The 15,885-nt window shown below is 44.4% G+C and overlaps 1 protein-coding gene across 7 annotated transcripts in view; it reads left to right on the top strand.

Moving 5' to 3' along the window:
• Kiaa1549l (KIAA1549 like) overlaps nt 1-15,885 on the top strand; it is a 251,554-nt gene that overhangs the window by 182,457 nt on the left and 53,212 nt on the right. For 5 of the 7 annotated variants that reach the window (XM_047517020.1, XM_047517018.1, XM_047517017.1 and 2 more), the window contains 2 exons: nt 7,336-7,520; nt 13,919-14,046. In XM_047517020.1, the coding sequence (XP_047372976.1) occupies nt 7,336-7,520; nt 13,919-14,046 (313 nt within the window). The remainder of the gene's footprint in view (nt 1-7,335; nt 7,521-13,918; nt 14,047-15,885) is intronic. The other 2 variants (XM_047517021.1, XM_047517016.1) reach the window with 1 other exon arrangement.

Below are 15,885 nucleotides of genomic sequence, written 5' to 3'. Positions count from 1 at the left end.
GTTGCTTAGGGTCTTGCTAAGTTACTAGGGCTGACTTTGAACTTGTGATCTTCATCTCAGCCTCCCAAGTTGCTGGACTTACAGAAGTGTACCCCTGGGCCTGGCTATGGTCCTTATTTTGAAGGAGGCCCTTTATTTCATAATCAGGAGAGGATAACTAGTGTTTATCTGACGCTCACTCTGCCACGGATGCATCCAATTGGTTTACATATAGCAATTCTCTAATCCTCACAGCAGCCCTTGGAGGAAGGACCATTATTTTGCAGATGAGGAAAGTGAGGCACAGAAAACTCAGAACTAGAGAGACCTGAAAGAACTTTAGAGGGAATTTAATCGGATTACCTTCTTTTACTGTGGTTTCTTAGGTGGTAGAACCAATAGTGGAATCAGGTGTGCTGTGGTCTGAATATCTGTTTCCCATATTCATATGATGAAATCCAGCCTCCAATGTCATGGTGCCAGTAGATGGACCATTGGGAGGTGATTAGGTCATGAGGGTGGAGCCCTAGGAATTAGATTAGCACCCTTGTTAAAAGAAGACCTCAAGCTCTCTCCTGCCTCTTCCATCATGTGAGAACACAAAAAGTGGGCTTCTAGAGTCTGCTAGAGGGCCCTTGCCAGAGTCCAGCCATGCTATCCCCTTATCCTGGACTTCTAGTCCCTAGAACTGTGAGAAAGAAATGCCTGTTATGTGTGAGCTCACTCCTTGGGGCATGTCAACCCTCAAATTGCTCCTCGTTCTGTCGACTGGAGTGACTTCTCTTCAGTGGCTGCCATGATAGACAAGCAACATGGCCAGTGCTGGGTGCCCATCAAACACCAGTTCCAAAGATTCCCTAAAGCCTGGCCTGGATCGCCATCCCCTCTCTGTCACTTGCCCGGTCCCCATCTGTGACTGGGAGGGGAGTGGACTGAGGAAGTTCTGAAGGCTTGATTTTCCAGTCACGTAGCTGCCTCCATGATATTCTCTGAGGGAAGTAGCCTAACTGTAACACCCGGTGCTTAAATAATGTCTTACAATTTGCTGGCTCTTCTAGGTCTCTCACCCCATTTGTTCATCATAGCAGCCCTGTGAGGTAGGTCACAGTCAGGGCAGGTTTTATTATTCTCGTTTAACTGCCAAGAAACCCAAGGGAAAGAAGGACGTTGGGATTGGGCCAAAGTCGTACAGCTAACAGCAGAGGGGCCAATGGCCCTCATCTGAGTCTGAGCTCTTTCTACATTGCATACCTACCCGAACCTTGGTATTGGGAGGGAGGATCAGCTGCTTGCTCTGAACCTCTGAGTGTGGTCTGTGTGGAAATAGCAAATTACCCCTCATGCTTCATACTCTTTGGGAGTGGAAGTTGGCCATGGTGACTGTCCTTCCTGGGGGTCACATGTGCCTTTGCTTTTTCTTCCTGGTCCCACTTCACTTTAGCAAATCAATGCTTTTTATTGTCTCCTAAGCCCACACACCTGTTGTGAAGCTGCAGTTTGATTAGACACTTTTCCACTGAAAAGCTGAACCCCAAAGAATATTGTTCTGCTTCTGTTGATGCAAAGGCACCTGCTTGCCAGATGCCGCAGGATGTCGGTAAGGAGGCTACCAACTGTTCCAGGAAGAAGGATTTCACTCCATCTTAGCCGGGTTACAACGCGAGCCTTTCGTACATAACAGTAATTACCAGAATCTAATCGCAGCTGGGTCCAGGAATGTAAGACATGCCATGTTGGGGTTGGACGTGCATCTTTGTGTTGCAGATTAAACCCAAATCTTATTCACCTGCCAAGATGAGTTGGGCAACACATGACTGCAGCATACCTTCTAGCTTGAAAGCTCTCTGGAGCTGGGACAGATGACTGTGGCTTTCCACGGTTCCTTTGGTGTGCATGTCCCAGGCACGGTGCTTCCTAAGATACCTGACTGATGTCAAAAACCGAGCCAATTTGCGTCCCCGGAGCTGATTGCTTTCTCTTGTGTTTGGTGCTGCTGAATGTCTTTCCCCTCCATGAGACTGGGCAAAGCACTTAAGATTTCCAAAGCCCCTTTATCAAGAGAAAGCAGCAGAGTGGAACTGCTTCTGTCTTACTGCAGTGCTGCTGTTGCAAGCCAGGGACACTGCGGTATTTGAGAGAGCAGAGAGTGGCTGCATCGCTTCTCACGCTGCACTTGAGCGTGTGAGCAGAATTCAGTGATGCCAAGGGACAAGGCAGAACGAAAAAGTTAGCCTTTGCCACCAATCCATAGACTGGATGGATGGCCCCAGGGACATCGTTGCGACTTTAGCATGCAGGATGCCGTGCCAGAGAAGTCCTGGGGACCCTTCGTGAGACTCAGTAATAAACTTAGCATGCTAAGCAGAGGAGGTGAGTGTGGCTTTCCTGGGAGCTGGGGCCAGTGCATGGATCCTGCACCCTCTTCAAAGACAAGGTACTTAGACATCCCCTATCATTGTGCTAACTGGGCTTCTGCAGGCAGAACTTTGAGAAAATGGTAAACGTGAGCAGTCGAGGTGTCAGGATGTTTGCTACCTCCCTTCATCCTGGTTCTCTGCATTCTTTGTCATTGGATTTACAACCTCCCTCCACCCCTGCCAACATATAATTAAAGAGAACATTACTCCCTGGAACAGTCATCCTTAGGAGAAAGTAGGTAGGGCCACCTCTAGATGCAGGATGGAGCTTGGAGGGCCTTCAGTAGTTGACATGAATTTCTGCTTGGGACAGAACATTCACTTCCTGAGAAAAGCCAACTGTTTCCTCTTTTTACATACTACCTGTATGAACTCAAGAAAGTTATTTAACCTCTTTGTGCCTTGATTTTCCAACCTGTAAAATGGGAGTGGTAACAATATTCATGAATAGGTTGTTGTAAGGAGTAAGTGAGTTAAGATACATAAATTACTTTGAGCTGCACCTGGTACATAATAAATATTTCATGCAAGTTGGCTTTTATTGTTGCACATGCTTTTTTCTTAAAAGGTCTGGGTAATATGTCTGCTTTTGAAATCATTGAAGATTATTTTTATTGGTTAATTTTATAAAACTCATTGCATTAACTACATAGATACTTCATGATGTTGTATTATGAGGTTGGGAGTCGCTAGGGTATGCACAATGAGCAATTAAGTAATCTTAAATAATGTTCAAATTGAAAGTTGGAAGATCATTTACTCTGGGAGTCAGAAACGTGAGGAAATCATCTTCACTTTTTCACCACTTACCTATGTGATCTTGGGAAAATGACTGAATCTCTCTGACCTTTTGCATTCTTGTTGGGAAAATTAAGACCAGGATATTTGTCCTGCTTGCCTCAGTTTATTGTGAGGACAAAAAGAGGTATCAGTGTTTCGTGCGCTCTAAGTACTGAATGTAGGTATGATTAACCTAATAACAATGGCTGCCTTTTAAGCTGTTGTTCCCTACTGTCCCTCTTTCCACACACCTATAATTGACCTAGTCACCTGAAGTATCCAGTGAATAACTTCAACCCAGTGTGAAGGGTAAGGGGCCAAATCCAGAGGGAGTCGGGAGAGTGGGGAAATAGGACCACAGCCAACTCCCTCCATCACTAGATTCTTGGAAGGTCTTAGCTGTTGGAGGCTCCCAGTGCCCCCTAGACCAGCCAGGAGTCTCAGCACAGGGCCAGGTCAGGTACAGCAGAAGCAGCACAACCAAGATGACACCTGCAGAAGGGAAGTGGGGGCTCTGGGATGAATCGTCAAGCAGTGGCTAGATGTCCTGACCCTGGGTCACATAGGTCCAAATGCTGGCTCCATCCAGACCAGCTGTGTGAGCCCAGGTAAGTTGCTTAAGCCCTCCAAACCTCAGTTTCCTCATCTATAAAATGGAGGCTCAATAATACTTACCTTTTTAAATTATATTGAGAATGCAATGACATAATTTATGTGATGTGTCCACTCCTGCACCAATAATATTAAATGAGGCTGAAACCATGAGCTTCTTGAGGGTGAGAAATGAGTTATTATTCATCTTTATGTCTCCACCCAAGCAGAGTCTGTGGTACAAACCAGTGCTGTTGAAACAAAAGCAAATAGGATAATGGGGGGAGGGGTGGCAGAAACCAGACCAAAAGAAGAGAGACTGGGCAGGTGCATTTGGCCAAAATGTGAAGGGCCTTGAATGCCTTGCCAAAGAGCTTGGGGGCCATGAAACATTTTTACTGGATGAGTGATGTGAGCAGATGTGGTTTTTTTTGTTTTGTTTTTTTTAAATTTATTGTACACAAATGGGATACATACTGTTTCTCTGTTTGTATATGAAATAAAGGCATACCATTTGTGTAGTCATACTTTTACATAGGATAATAGTGTTTGATTCATTCTGTTATTTTTTCCTTCCCCCCACCCCTCCCACCCCTCTTTTCCCTCTATACAGTCCCTCCTTCCTCCATTCTTGCCTTCCTCCCACCTCCCATTATGTGTCATCATCCACTTATCAGTGAGATCATTCGTCCTTTGGATTTTGAGATTGGCTTATCTCACTTAGCATGATATTCTCCAGTTTCATCCATTTGCCTGCAAATGCCATAATTTTATTATTCTTTATGGATGAGTAATATTCCATTGTATATATATATACCACAGTTTCTTTATCCATTCATCAATTGAAGGGCATCTAGGTTGGTTCCACAATCTGGCTATTGTGAATTGAGCAGCTATGAACATTGATGTGACTGTATCTCTGTAGTATGCTGATTTTAAGTCCTTTGGGTATGGGCCAAGGAGTGGGATAGCTGGGTCAAATGGTGGTTCCATTCCAAGTTTTCTAAGGAATCTCCACACTGCTTTCCAGAGTGGCTGTACTAATTTGCAACCCCACCAGCAATGTATGAGTGAGATGTGATTTTAAGGTAGCCTTGGAGGCTTGCCGAGGGTGAGCCTCAATAGGAGTCAAATGGAAGCCAAAGATTGAGGCCAGACACGTGAAACAGCCTCCAGAAATATTCAGAAGTTGAATCCAGCAGTTGTGGGAGGAGCAGGTGGCCTGGTACTCTAGGGACTTCATGGAGGCATCTGAAGGCCCCGTTCTGTTTCCTGTAGCACCGAGGAGGGGGTGGGAGGGGGAGGGAGTGGGAGGGCACAGTCTCCCCTTAGCAAATACTGTTTCAGAAACTCAATCCCTGGTCCTGGCATTCAGATGCCACTGGTCACACAGGGGTCAGAGAGTGTCTCAGAGAGGGGAGCTGACCACATGTCCCAGAGCAAGTTCCCCAGGGAATTGGGGGGGGAGGGAGGGGACTGTCCGTGGCAAAGCCATAGCAGCCTTCTGTCTTATCTCTAGAGATTCTGTACCTGAGAAGAATTAAAATGGATTCTGATTTTGCAAGTTAGAAGTAGTGATGGGGATTTAAATTAATTCTTGTTCATCAAAAAGCTAAGTTGGGGGCTGGGGTTGTGTCTCAGTGGTAGAGTACTTGCCTAGCACGTGTGAGGCTCTGGGTTGGATTCTCAGCACTGCATATAAGTAAATAAAATAAAGGTCCATTGACAACTATAAAATTATAAAAAGGAAGCTAAGTGGGGCCCCATCACATGCATGTGGCTGCCTGTCTTCTCTTAATCTTTGCTGGATGCAGCAAGAAAACTCCATCCTGTGGTTTGACAGGTTGGGCCACAGTTCTAGACTGTGGATTGTTCAATCTGGTGTGATTCTTAGCCAAGTTAGCTGCCAAAGGAGGAGCTTCCGGTCAGATCAAATTCTGATAGACTCTAAATGGCAGGGGTTGACTTTCATCTCCAAATTTTCTGGTGGAGAATGACTAAAGTCCACTTCATCTGGGCTGTGGTTTAGTAGGAAGGTAGATAGTCATAACTAACACTGATGATTGAGCACTTACTATGTGCCAGGCCCTTTGCTAAATGCTGAACTTGAATTGCTCAATCCTCACAGCTTGGGGATTATTATCTCCTATTCTCATCTCCATGTTATAGGTGAAGAAACTGATATCAGAAGGCATCAGTCACTTACCTGAGGTCACACAACTAATGAGTGGTTGAGTCAGGATCTGAACTCAGGCAGCCTCTTTCGGACCCTCCGCTCAACATCAGACTGTCCCACCTCGAATCTGTACTGTACTCCACTGGGGTAAAAAGCGGAATAGATACTTCCAGGAATTGTTTAAACGTGTCTCTTGATTTTTCTCCACTCCACTAATAGCTGCCTGTTGGATTTTGCCCACAATTGTTTTATTTACTTGGGATTTCAGATACTGTGCCATAAAGGCCCTGCTAATCTCCCAGGAATAAATTATAGGACAGCCAGTCTGCTTAAGGGAAGAGTCTGGATTAAAGAGTGATCCCCTCAGTTCCATGTCATTATTAATGACCGCTATTTCATATGTGCTAGCATATTTCCCTGTTTTCAGATGTGTTCCACTTTGATATGCAAGGCTGTTGGAAGCAAAGCAGACAAGATTGTCTTCATTTCTCACATGAGAAAATGGAGGTTCAGAATTCAAATGACTTGGCAAAGTCACACACTTGCTATCACATATAAAGTTGCATTGAAGTAGAGTTCAAGGTAGCCAAATATTTTGAGGCAGGAGATGATGTAGGACCTGGAATGTCTTAATGTATCAATTAAAACTGTTTCTAATTAGCAGTATCTGTTGACTTAAATTGAATGGTCTGATCTCAGCAACTTGGGAGGCTGAGGAAGGAGGATCACAAGTTCAAGGCCAGCCTCAGCAACTTAGCAAAGCCCTAAGCAACTTAGACCCCCCCCCCACCTCAAAATAAAAAATAAAAAGGGTGGAGATGTAACTCAGTGATAAAGTGCTCTTAGGTTCAATCCCAATTAAAAAAAAAAAAAAAGTGATCTCAAGTCCTGGAAGAAGTTCATTCTTATTCTCACACACCTGTTTGCATCTTGTTCACACTCTTCCTTTTTCTGAGCAAGTCTTATCTGTAGAGATTCTGTACCTGGGAAGAATTAAAACAGATTCTGATTTTGCAAAACAGAAGTAATAATGATGGCAATTTGAGTTAACTCTTGTTCATCAGAAAGATAAGTTAGGGCTGGGCACGGTGGTGCACACCTTAATCCCAGTGGCTTAGGAGGCTGAGGCAGGAAGTTCGAGAGTTCAAAGCCAGCCTCAGTGATGAAGAGGAACTAAGCAACTCAGTGAGACTCTGTCTCTAAATAAAATACAAAATAGGGCTGGGGATGTGGCTCAGTGGTCGAATGCCCCTGAGTTCAATCCCTGCCCTGGTACCCACTGAAAAAAAAGCTAAGTTGGGCCTTATCACATGCATGTGACTGCCTGTCTTAAAGTCATCACTAGAGAATTTTCTCTAGAAATATGACCACCCATCTTTGTCCTCTTTGCAGCCTGTGCAAGGCTTTGACTATGCCAAGCAGCACCTGGGCCAGCAAGGGGCGGATGAGGAGGTCATCCCTGTGACTCAGGAAACGGTGGTCCTCCCCCTGCCTGTTCGAGATGCTCCTCAGGAAAGAGACGTTGCTCAGGATGGGAGCACCATCAAGACGGCCCAGTCCACTGAAACCAGAAAAAGGTAGGCACGGGCCCAGGTTCTGCCTCGTGGTGTCAGCAAGAGAAATAATAGATGGAGAGAGTAGCTACTGTCCTCAAGTGAAATCTGCTGTTCTCTTTAAAAATTCCCCTTCGTGCTCATTTTGAATATTGAAAAGGAGACTAAGGGAGATAACGGCATCACAATACCAGCTCCACGCCAGACCCCTTTGTCAGGTTTTATATTGTGGCTCAACCACAACAATGGAGTTTCAGCGCCTCTGTTTGCTCTAACAAATTTGGCTTTAATATCACACTTGTGTTTTTAACATCACTTAAAAAGCAGTGCCTTTGATTCAGGATTGTTGTATCTTATCTGATTTCAGTAAAAACCATTTATTAAGTTTTTACTATGACTTTGAGCACTTTGACAGGCATTAGGAGACCAATTAAAACGTGTAAGATTGACTCCTGACCCCAAGGATCCGTGATGGAGGAGACAGAGACCAAGAGCGTGTGATGTGTGGGTGCCCGCAGTGGGGTCTGAGTAAGAGCTACGACATACACAGGAGGGAGGACCTCACGCTGCCCAGGGAGACTTGGTGGAGCAGGTCGTTTTGGCTCTGCCCTGAGGGCAGGAAGGGTCTGCGTATGTGGGAGGAGATAAAGGCCTCCATCTGAGAGGGCTGGGAGGGAAGGACAGGCATGACCTCTGAATGGTGAGTGTCCCTGGAGCTTAGAGGGCACAGGTGTTGGAATGTAGCAGAGGATAAAACCAGAAGATGGATTCAAATTGTGTATGGTCTTGACTGCCGGGCTAAGGAGGCTGACCCTTGTTCACCAGGCAATGGAAGCCACTGACAGTTCCCCAGGGAGACAGTCATGTCCAACCAGTATTTTCAGAGGATGACTTTGATTGCAATATAGATAGATGGGAGACTCTGCCTTATAAAGAGGTAATGAACCCCTAACAGGCCCTGTTGGCTGGCAAAACCAACAATCATTGCCAACTCCTTCTCCCTTGCCTGAGATCACTATCAAGGTTGGAAAATCCACGTCTTCCCTGCATCCACCCTGCTCTCTCCCTTTATCTAACAGTTGCTTGTTAGATAAACAGGCACTAGGGACACTTCACCAAATAGAGTTCCTATTTTCATGGAGTTTAAAACCTGGTGTGGAGAAACAGACAGTAACAAATAGAGAAATAGATAAGGCCTATTTCCAGGACTGGTGGATAATAAGTACAAAGAAGAAAACTATGTTAGCAAGATTTTTGTTGTTGTGACCAAAATATCTGAAAAGAACAACTTACAAGAAAGATTTATTTTGTTTTATAGAAGGACTCTGTCTACAGTTGACTGGTTCCATGGTAGAACTTCATGGCAAAAGGGTGTGGCAGAGAAAAGCTTTATTTCCACAGCTCATGGTAGCCAGAAAGCAGATAGAGTGCAACAGGAAGGGCCAGGGATAGATATAGTCCCCAAGGCCAAGCCCCCAGTGACCGACTTCCTCTAGCTTTGTCCTCCCTGCCTGTACTTTTCACCACCCCCCTGTAGTCCATTCAAATTATTAATCCAGGCTCGGGTTGTGGCTCAGTGGTAGAGCACTTGCCTGGCATGTGTGAGGCACTGGGTTCCATCCTCAGTGCCACATAAAAACACATAAATAAAATACAGGTCCATTGACAACTAAAAGAATATTTTAAAAAATTATTAATCTATCAAATGAATGAATCCCCTGGTGAGGTCGGAGCCCTCATGAACCAGTCTTTTTGTCTCTGAACATTGCTGCATCACCTAACACATGAGCTCTGCAGGGACATTCCTGATCCAAACCATAGCAAAAACCAAAATGCAGCAAGGGGACAAAGGGGTGGAGGAGGTGGGGCATAATACTGTTCCAGGTAGGCAGCCAGGGAAGACCTCTCTGATAAATGACATTTAAGAAAGACTCCACTCGTTGAAATGAGGTGTCAGCCAGGAGGCTGATATGGGAAGAATGTTCTAAGTAGACAGAGCAGTATGTGCAGAGCCCAGAGGAGGGAACTTCTTGATGTGCTTAAAGAAGAGCAAGAAGGCCAAGGAGGCTGGTGTGAACTAGGAAGGAGGTAGAGGTATGAGTCAGAGAACTTGCCTGTGGCTGATCATGTCAGGCTTTATAGACTAAAGTCAGTACTTGGAATTTTATTGAATAAAGATCAGAAATCACTGTAGGGGTTTGAGAAAAGCATCAATACAACGTGACTTAAAGGCTCACTCTGGCTTAAGGTGGAAAAGAAACCACAGGGCTGCAGAGTAGAGGCAGAGAGACCTGAAGGAGGTGATTGCTGTGGTTCAGGTGAGAGATGACAGCGTGGGCCATGGGGCCATTGTGGACCATGGAGCCATTGTGTGAGAAGTGGTTGGATTCTGGAAACATTTTTTAAAGAAAGAATGGACAGGATTTGATGATAGACTGTTGTGGGATATGGAAATTGAGAAGAATGAATTATCCATTTATTCTGTTGGAGAAGACTGAAGAAGAATTCTGTAGGGGATGATCAAGAGTTTAGATATGGGCATGGAGACTTTGAGATGCCTGTAGATATGCACATATGTAAGTCAAGCAGTAACCTTGATTTTCTTCCAGAAATTCTTGATACCTCAAAAAGAGGGTTGGACTTCAGCTTATGCAGGAAAGAAGGTTGAAGGAATGTGCCTTAGTTATCCATTGTTCCATAACAAGCCATACCAAAGCTTAATTGCTTAAAACAACCACCATTTATTTGGATTATGTTTTAGTGGGCTGGTAGTTTGGGCTGAGCTTCACTGGCTGGTTCTTCAGTCTCAGTTGGGCTTGCGCCTGCATCTCCACTCAGATAATAGAGATCAACTCAGCTAAGCTGACTTATTGCTGATAGCAATAAATGGGGCCTCTCTCTAACCAGTCCTTGTCCTCTAGCAGGCTAACCCTGGATTTCCAGGATTCCCAGGGCAGCAAGAAAATCAAGCCCCCAAATGTAAGCATTTCTGAAGTCTCTGCTCCAGCCATGTTTGATACTGTCCTGTTGGTCAAAGCAAGTCACATGGTCAGTCAAGTTCAGAGACAGTGTGGAGAAGACTCACTAAATTTTGGTTATAGAGAAGTATGAACAAATTGGGACCATTACTGCAATGGATTAAGCAGGTGGGAGACCTTCAGCAGAGCAGAGTTTAAATGTACAGAGAAGCAAGAGATGATTTATCTGAACTGACTTGAAAGTCATATTACCTAAAGCAATTATCCTCATTATGATCTTTGCCAAGTGCAATAAAGACCTATTGACAACTTATTTGTTCAGAAGATATTGAAAAGAAAAGAAAGAATTAGTATTACTAAAATTAGGATATTAACTCACTTCCAGGAAGAGGTCTTATTGGAGTTGAGTAAATTATTGAAAAATTAATTTTAAAAAACTTTTAGAACAAGTATTTCTTTGGGGATTAATAAGGAGTCACCCCTTGCTAATTGAGTTCAACTACTACCAAATTCTTATTAAGAAATATTATCATATGAGATAAATATGAATAAATAAAATAATGCCTACACTGCTGCATAGGTTATTAGCTTCATTAATTTAGTATAAAAATATAATTTTACTAAGGGTTGACTATATCACTGCCTGGGCTTTGGGAGAAGCCTCATTTCTGGTCATGGAAGCCTGAGATCATTCAGAAAGATTTAAAATACCAAATCCAGGTGCAGACCTATCATGAATCATGCTTCTGGTTTCCCATCTTTTTTTTTTTTTTGCGGTGCTGGGCATCGAACCCAGGGTCTTGTGCTCGCAAGGCAAGCACTCTACCAACTGAGCTATCTCCCCAGCCCTAGTTTCCCCATCTTGCTACATCAGTTTCCTCATTCCAGCTGGATAAGGACTGCAGGACCTCACAGGATGGTGTGTTAGATGACGGAAAGAAATTTTGCAGAGTAAAAGTGGGGGAAACCAATGAATGGTAATTATTAATAAGTTTCAGTTTTTAAAAACTATTTAAAAAAAGAAACCTGAGGATTCAGTCACAGCCTGATATGTGGCGAAAGGATCTTTTTCTTTCAGTCTAGAGTCTTGGTGATGCTATTTTGTTGGCCTCTGGCTAGAATTGATGGGCCAGAATGGAGAATCAACCTCATAGGAATATTCAGCCATTTGCAAAGAGCGCTTAAATTAGTGACTGGCCATAATGTTCATCAATTGATTAGTTCTCACCCCAAAGCCTTCTCCCAGTCTCCATGTCTACCCATGTCCTCAGAATGGGACCCATTGAGTTCAATAGTGTAAAACTGCAGTCTCGAGGTGTCAAATTTTTGCTTTCAAAACCACATGTATTACTCTTATGTGAGTACATGTGTGCATGGGCATTTTGACCAGGAGTTTTGAGTCGATGACTCCATGTAAACAGACTTCTACAAACTGATACCAAGAATAAAGCAGACTTAGCTTTTCGCCACAGAAATTTGCTCATTGACACATTTCCTTGGAATGAGAACAGGAGTCAGAAAATTGATTCAGGACCAAGGGATGGAAAGGGTATGAAAATACCACAAAAAACCATTAAGTAATTTGCAAATGTAAAATAGATTACAGAGAGATTTTTCCTTCCTGTCTAGACTTAAATGAAAACTTTTTTCTTCTAATAAAACCATCAGGGAAAGTAGGTACCTTAACCACGAGATTCTGAAAATAATCCGGGGGCATATATGTCTTCTCTGTGTATGTGAATTTTGACATCCAGCATTCAGTGATCAAACAGCTATTGGATAAATAATAATACATATTCAACAAACTTAATGCGTGAGCCATGTTTTCCTAGAGTATACCCTTTGTATTACTATTTTTATAGAATATTAAAAAGTTTCATGGTGAGAGACTTGTGGCCAAATAAATTGTGAAATGCTATATTAAATGGAACTAGATGAACCTATTTTTGACAGAACTAATCAAAGTCTTTTAAATGCTAATATACATTAAGAATCCCCAAAGAAAAACTAGAGTGAACATTTCCCAAACTCAGACAGATGTGTGGAACGTAGGCTCTGGTGTTCTAATAGAACACTCTCGACAGATGCTGTCTTATCCTGTAAGTATCCCAGCCTTCACTGTTGGTGGCTTTTAGGGTGCTAATGTGTTTAGAACTGAGAACTCTAAACTCCAAGAGGAGCAGGAGGAGGAGGAAAATGAGTGTCTGCCGGGGAACACAGCTTCCACCTGAGAAGGACAAGAGAAGAGAAGGACAAGGTCAAGGATATTCATTCTAGTCAATTTTCCGTTATAGGATCTGGATGCCAGTATTTTCTGGCATCGGTTGGACAATTGACAGAAGACCACGAGGCCTCTAGGTAGCTGCTTGCTGACCATCTTCCACAGGGAGGAGTTGGTTGGTCCTTGTGCTCGGTCCACCCACAGCAGCATGATCTGAGGGCTCAGGGAGTGCCAAGCTATGGGAGACTTTTGAGAGCCCACTTTCCCAGAGTTCCAGAAGGCCAGAGTCCAGCCCTAAGGGAAGTAAAGAAGGTCATGGCTTGCCCTCATCTAGGGTTGCTGCTGGAGACAGTGAAGGAGGGTGTTCTGGGTGTGGGTGTAGGGGGAGCCCTGGCTTCTGGGCTGATTCACCACTGCCCAACTCTGCCCAGCAGCTCTCTTCAGGGTCATGAGCTTCACGTTCCTGCCTTCTGAACGTGACTGACCATCACCAAATCAGGGGATCATGATGACTTGTGACCAGTTCTGGAGGCACTTGTCAAGTCCTTGGCACAGAGAAGGTGCTCCTGCTGGGAGTGCTCAGTATGGATTGGCATTACTGTTTACCTATTTACCTGACATGATGCCTGACATAAAGAAGGGTCACAATAAATATTTCCTGAAGGAACAAATAGCTCAAGTTGATAGTTTCAAAATATAAGTGGTTACTGTACTAGCTTCTATAGTCAAAAGGTGTGTGTGTGTGTGTGTGTGTGACTTGACAGAGTGAAGACCCCATGGTGGGGTGACTTAAATCTTTAGTTAAGGTCTATACCATGAAGAAAATAGCCAAAGAGAACTGTGTTCTATATATGTCTGAAGATGCCCAGTGGATTCAAACACTCAGCATCCAAAGCGCTCTGTGTTGGCAGGAGGGCATGCTACACAAACACGGTGGCCATTGTTTCCATAGTCACCGGGGGTTCAGGAAACCGTGGTGGGACTGAGGGTGGAGCTCCCCCAACTTGTCTGCAGAGCCGGCCATGGGCAAATGCGCTTCAGAGCTCCCAGCCTCCCCCATGCTGAGCGTGGGTGGGTTCTGTTTTCTTCTTTTCGTGTATCATTTCTTCTTTGCCGGTAAAACTGGAACGAAAGGCTACAGACATAAACTGTGCAAATAACCTTGAGAGGCGGCTGTTCTAGTCGAAACTTACCGTCTCCCCTGTTGCTATGGTTACCTCCAGCAGGTCGCCCAGTGAGACTGGCTCTGTCATCAGCAACGAATCAGGGAAGCCCAGCTCAGGGAGACGCTCACCCCAGAACGTAATGGCACAGCAGAAAGTGACAAAGGAGGAGGCAAGGAAGAGAAATGGTGAGAAGACTTCCCGCCAAGCACCACCCAGCCCCTCCCACGGTGCTCGAGCACACGTCTGCGCATGTGTGAACGCTCTGGCTGGTCCTCTGTTCTGCACGACTAGGACCGACTAGGACTGGGAGTCTAGGACCGGGAGTCGGCTGTGAACCTCTTGGGTGGTTACCGTAGCCCCTTCTCTGAATCATCGCGTCCCACCCTCTCTGCAGTGTTCTTAAGGAATTGTGCAGTTCCTTAGAAAAACCCTCTGCCAGACAATTTGATGTTTGCTTAGAGATTTTTCAGCTTCTTAGGTGAATCCACATCTGAGACGTGCTACCTTAATGGACCAGAAGCTAGAAATGTTGCCCTTCTTGGAGGTTTCCTTCAGTTTCTCACCCTGGTCCCTCTGATGAGTTTCAGGGTTCAGTCAGTACCAGTGAGAAATTGCAAATACACCTGGGGCAGAGGGCAATGAACGGATCTGTGATTTTAAAAAAATAGCTTTATGCTTAATTCTTCTGAGAAACTTAAGTGTTTAGTTTCTGACTTGCACAGATCATTTCCTTCCCCACAAAGGATGGTCTTTGGGGTCTATTTCTGGGTTGTCTGAGTTCCCTTATTGTGCTATAGATGGCCTCTGTTGGACGTCAGTATGCAGCCCCTCTCTCCTGATCCCACCTTTGTTCCGCCCCCCGCCCCCCATGTGGTCCTTCTGCATGTGAGGCTGGCTTACTGGAGAGCAGAATGCAAGGGCCCGGTGCTGCTGATTTCAGGTCAGGGAAAATTCCTTTTGGATTTTGAAGGGTTAGAGGTGAAGCTCTACAGAAATGCCAGGTGAAAAGCTAAACAATCTGGCACTCTGCTTAGCTGTGCTTCTCTTTTACAGGGATTTGATGAAGTGGAGTTCAGGAACTCTCTGGAAACTAGTGCCAGACTATTCTTTTGTTTTCAAATGTCACTTATTTCTTTTATCAGGAGAGACAGAGAGAGAGAGAGAGAGAGAGAGAGAGAGAGAGAGAGAGGAAGAAAAAAAGAAAAATAAAGAAAAGAGAGACACACAGAGTGGATTTGTATTCCACAGAGAAAACATTGTCCCTATTCTCGTTTCCAGTTATTACATAAAGCACCTGTCTAAACTGTCATGTCACCTGGAGATGATCTGAAGTACATGGAAAGACATCCTATGCCATTTTATGTGGAGATTTGAGCATCCACAAATTTTGTTATCTGTAGGTGTTCTGGAACCAACCCCCTGAGGTACTGAGGAATACAGGTACTACAGAGGTCACTGCCCCCTAGTCCAGATGATGCCCATCTACCTTCCCTCCCCCCTCACCACCCCAGGCCTCATGTAATCCTGAATAACTCAGTGTATCTCTTTTCCGACCTTTTTACTACGCATACAACAACATGCTCATTTATTTGTGTTTTGTCATTACTTTGTTTTCTTTTATGAAATGGAATCAATGTGCATATTGTCCTATGCCCTTTTTCTTGCTGAAAAATGTGCAAAGTACAGACTCCTCTGACAGTGAGTAGACATTCACAACAAGATGCCCTTTGCCCTCCCTATATTTAATCCATAGAGGAAGAGGGAGCAGCTAGTTCCTGACTGAGTCACTCCCTGCCTCTCTGGTAACACTCTGAACCGCTCTAAGTGTCCCTGCTGACCTTTGCTGTTCCTATTTGTTCACCTGCTCTGCCTGCCTCCTTATTCTGTTTAGGTCACTTTGATTATTTAAATAGCCGGTCCATCTTATATGAATACCTCATAGTGAATCCCACCATCATGTACATCCTTAAGAATGGGGTCCTAACTAGAATAAGATATATTCCATGCTTGTACATTTATATCAA

This window comes from Sciurus carolinensis, chromosome 11 (genome assembly GCF_902686445.1).
Source record: "Sciurus carolinensis chromosome 11, mSciCar1.2, whole genome shotgun sequence".
In the NCBI taxonomy this organism is placed as follows: domain Eukaryota; kingdom Metazoa; phylum Chordata; class Mammalia; order Rodentia; family Sciuridae; genus Sciurus; species Sciurus carolinensis.
This window is presented reverse-complemented; position numbering and strand designations above follow the sequence as displayed.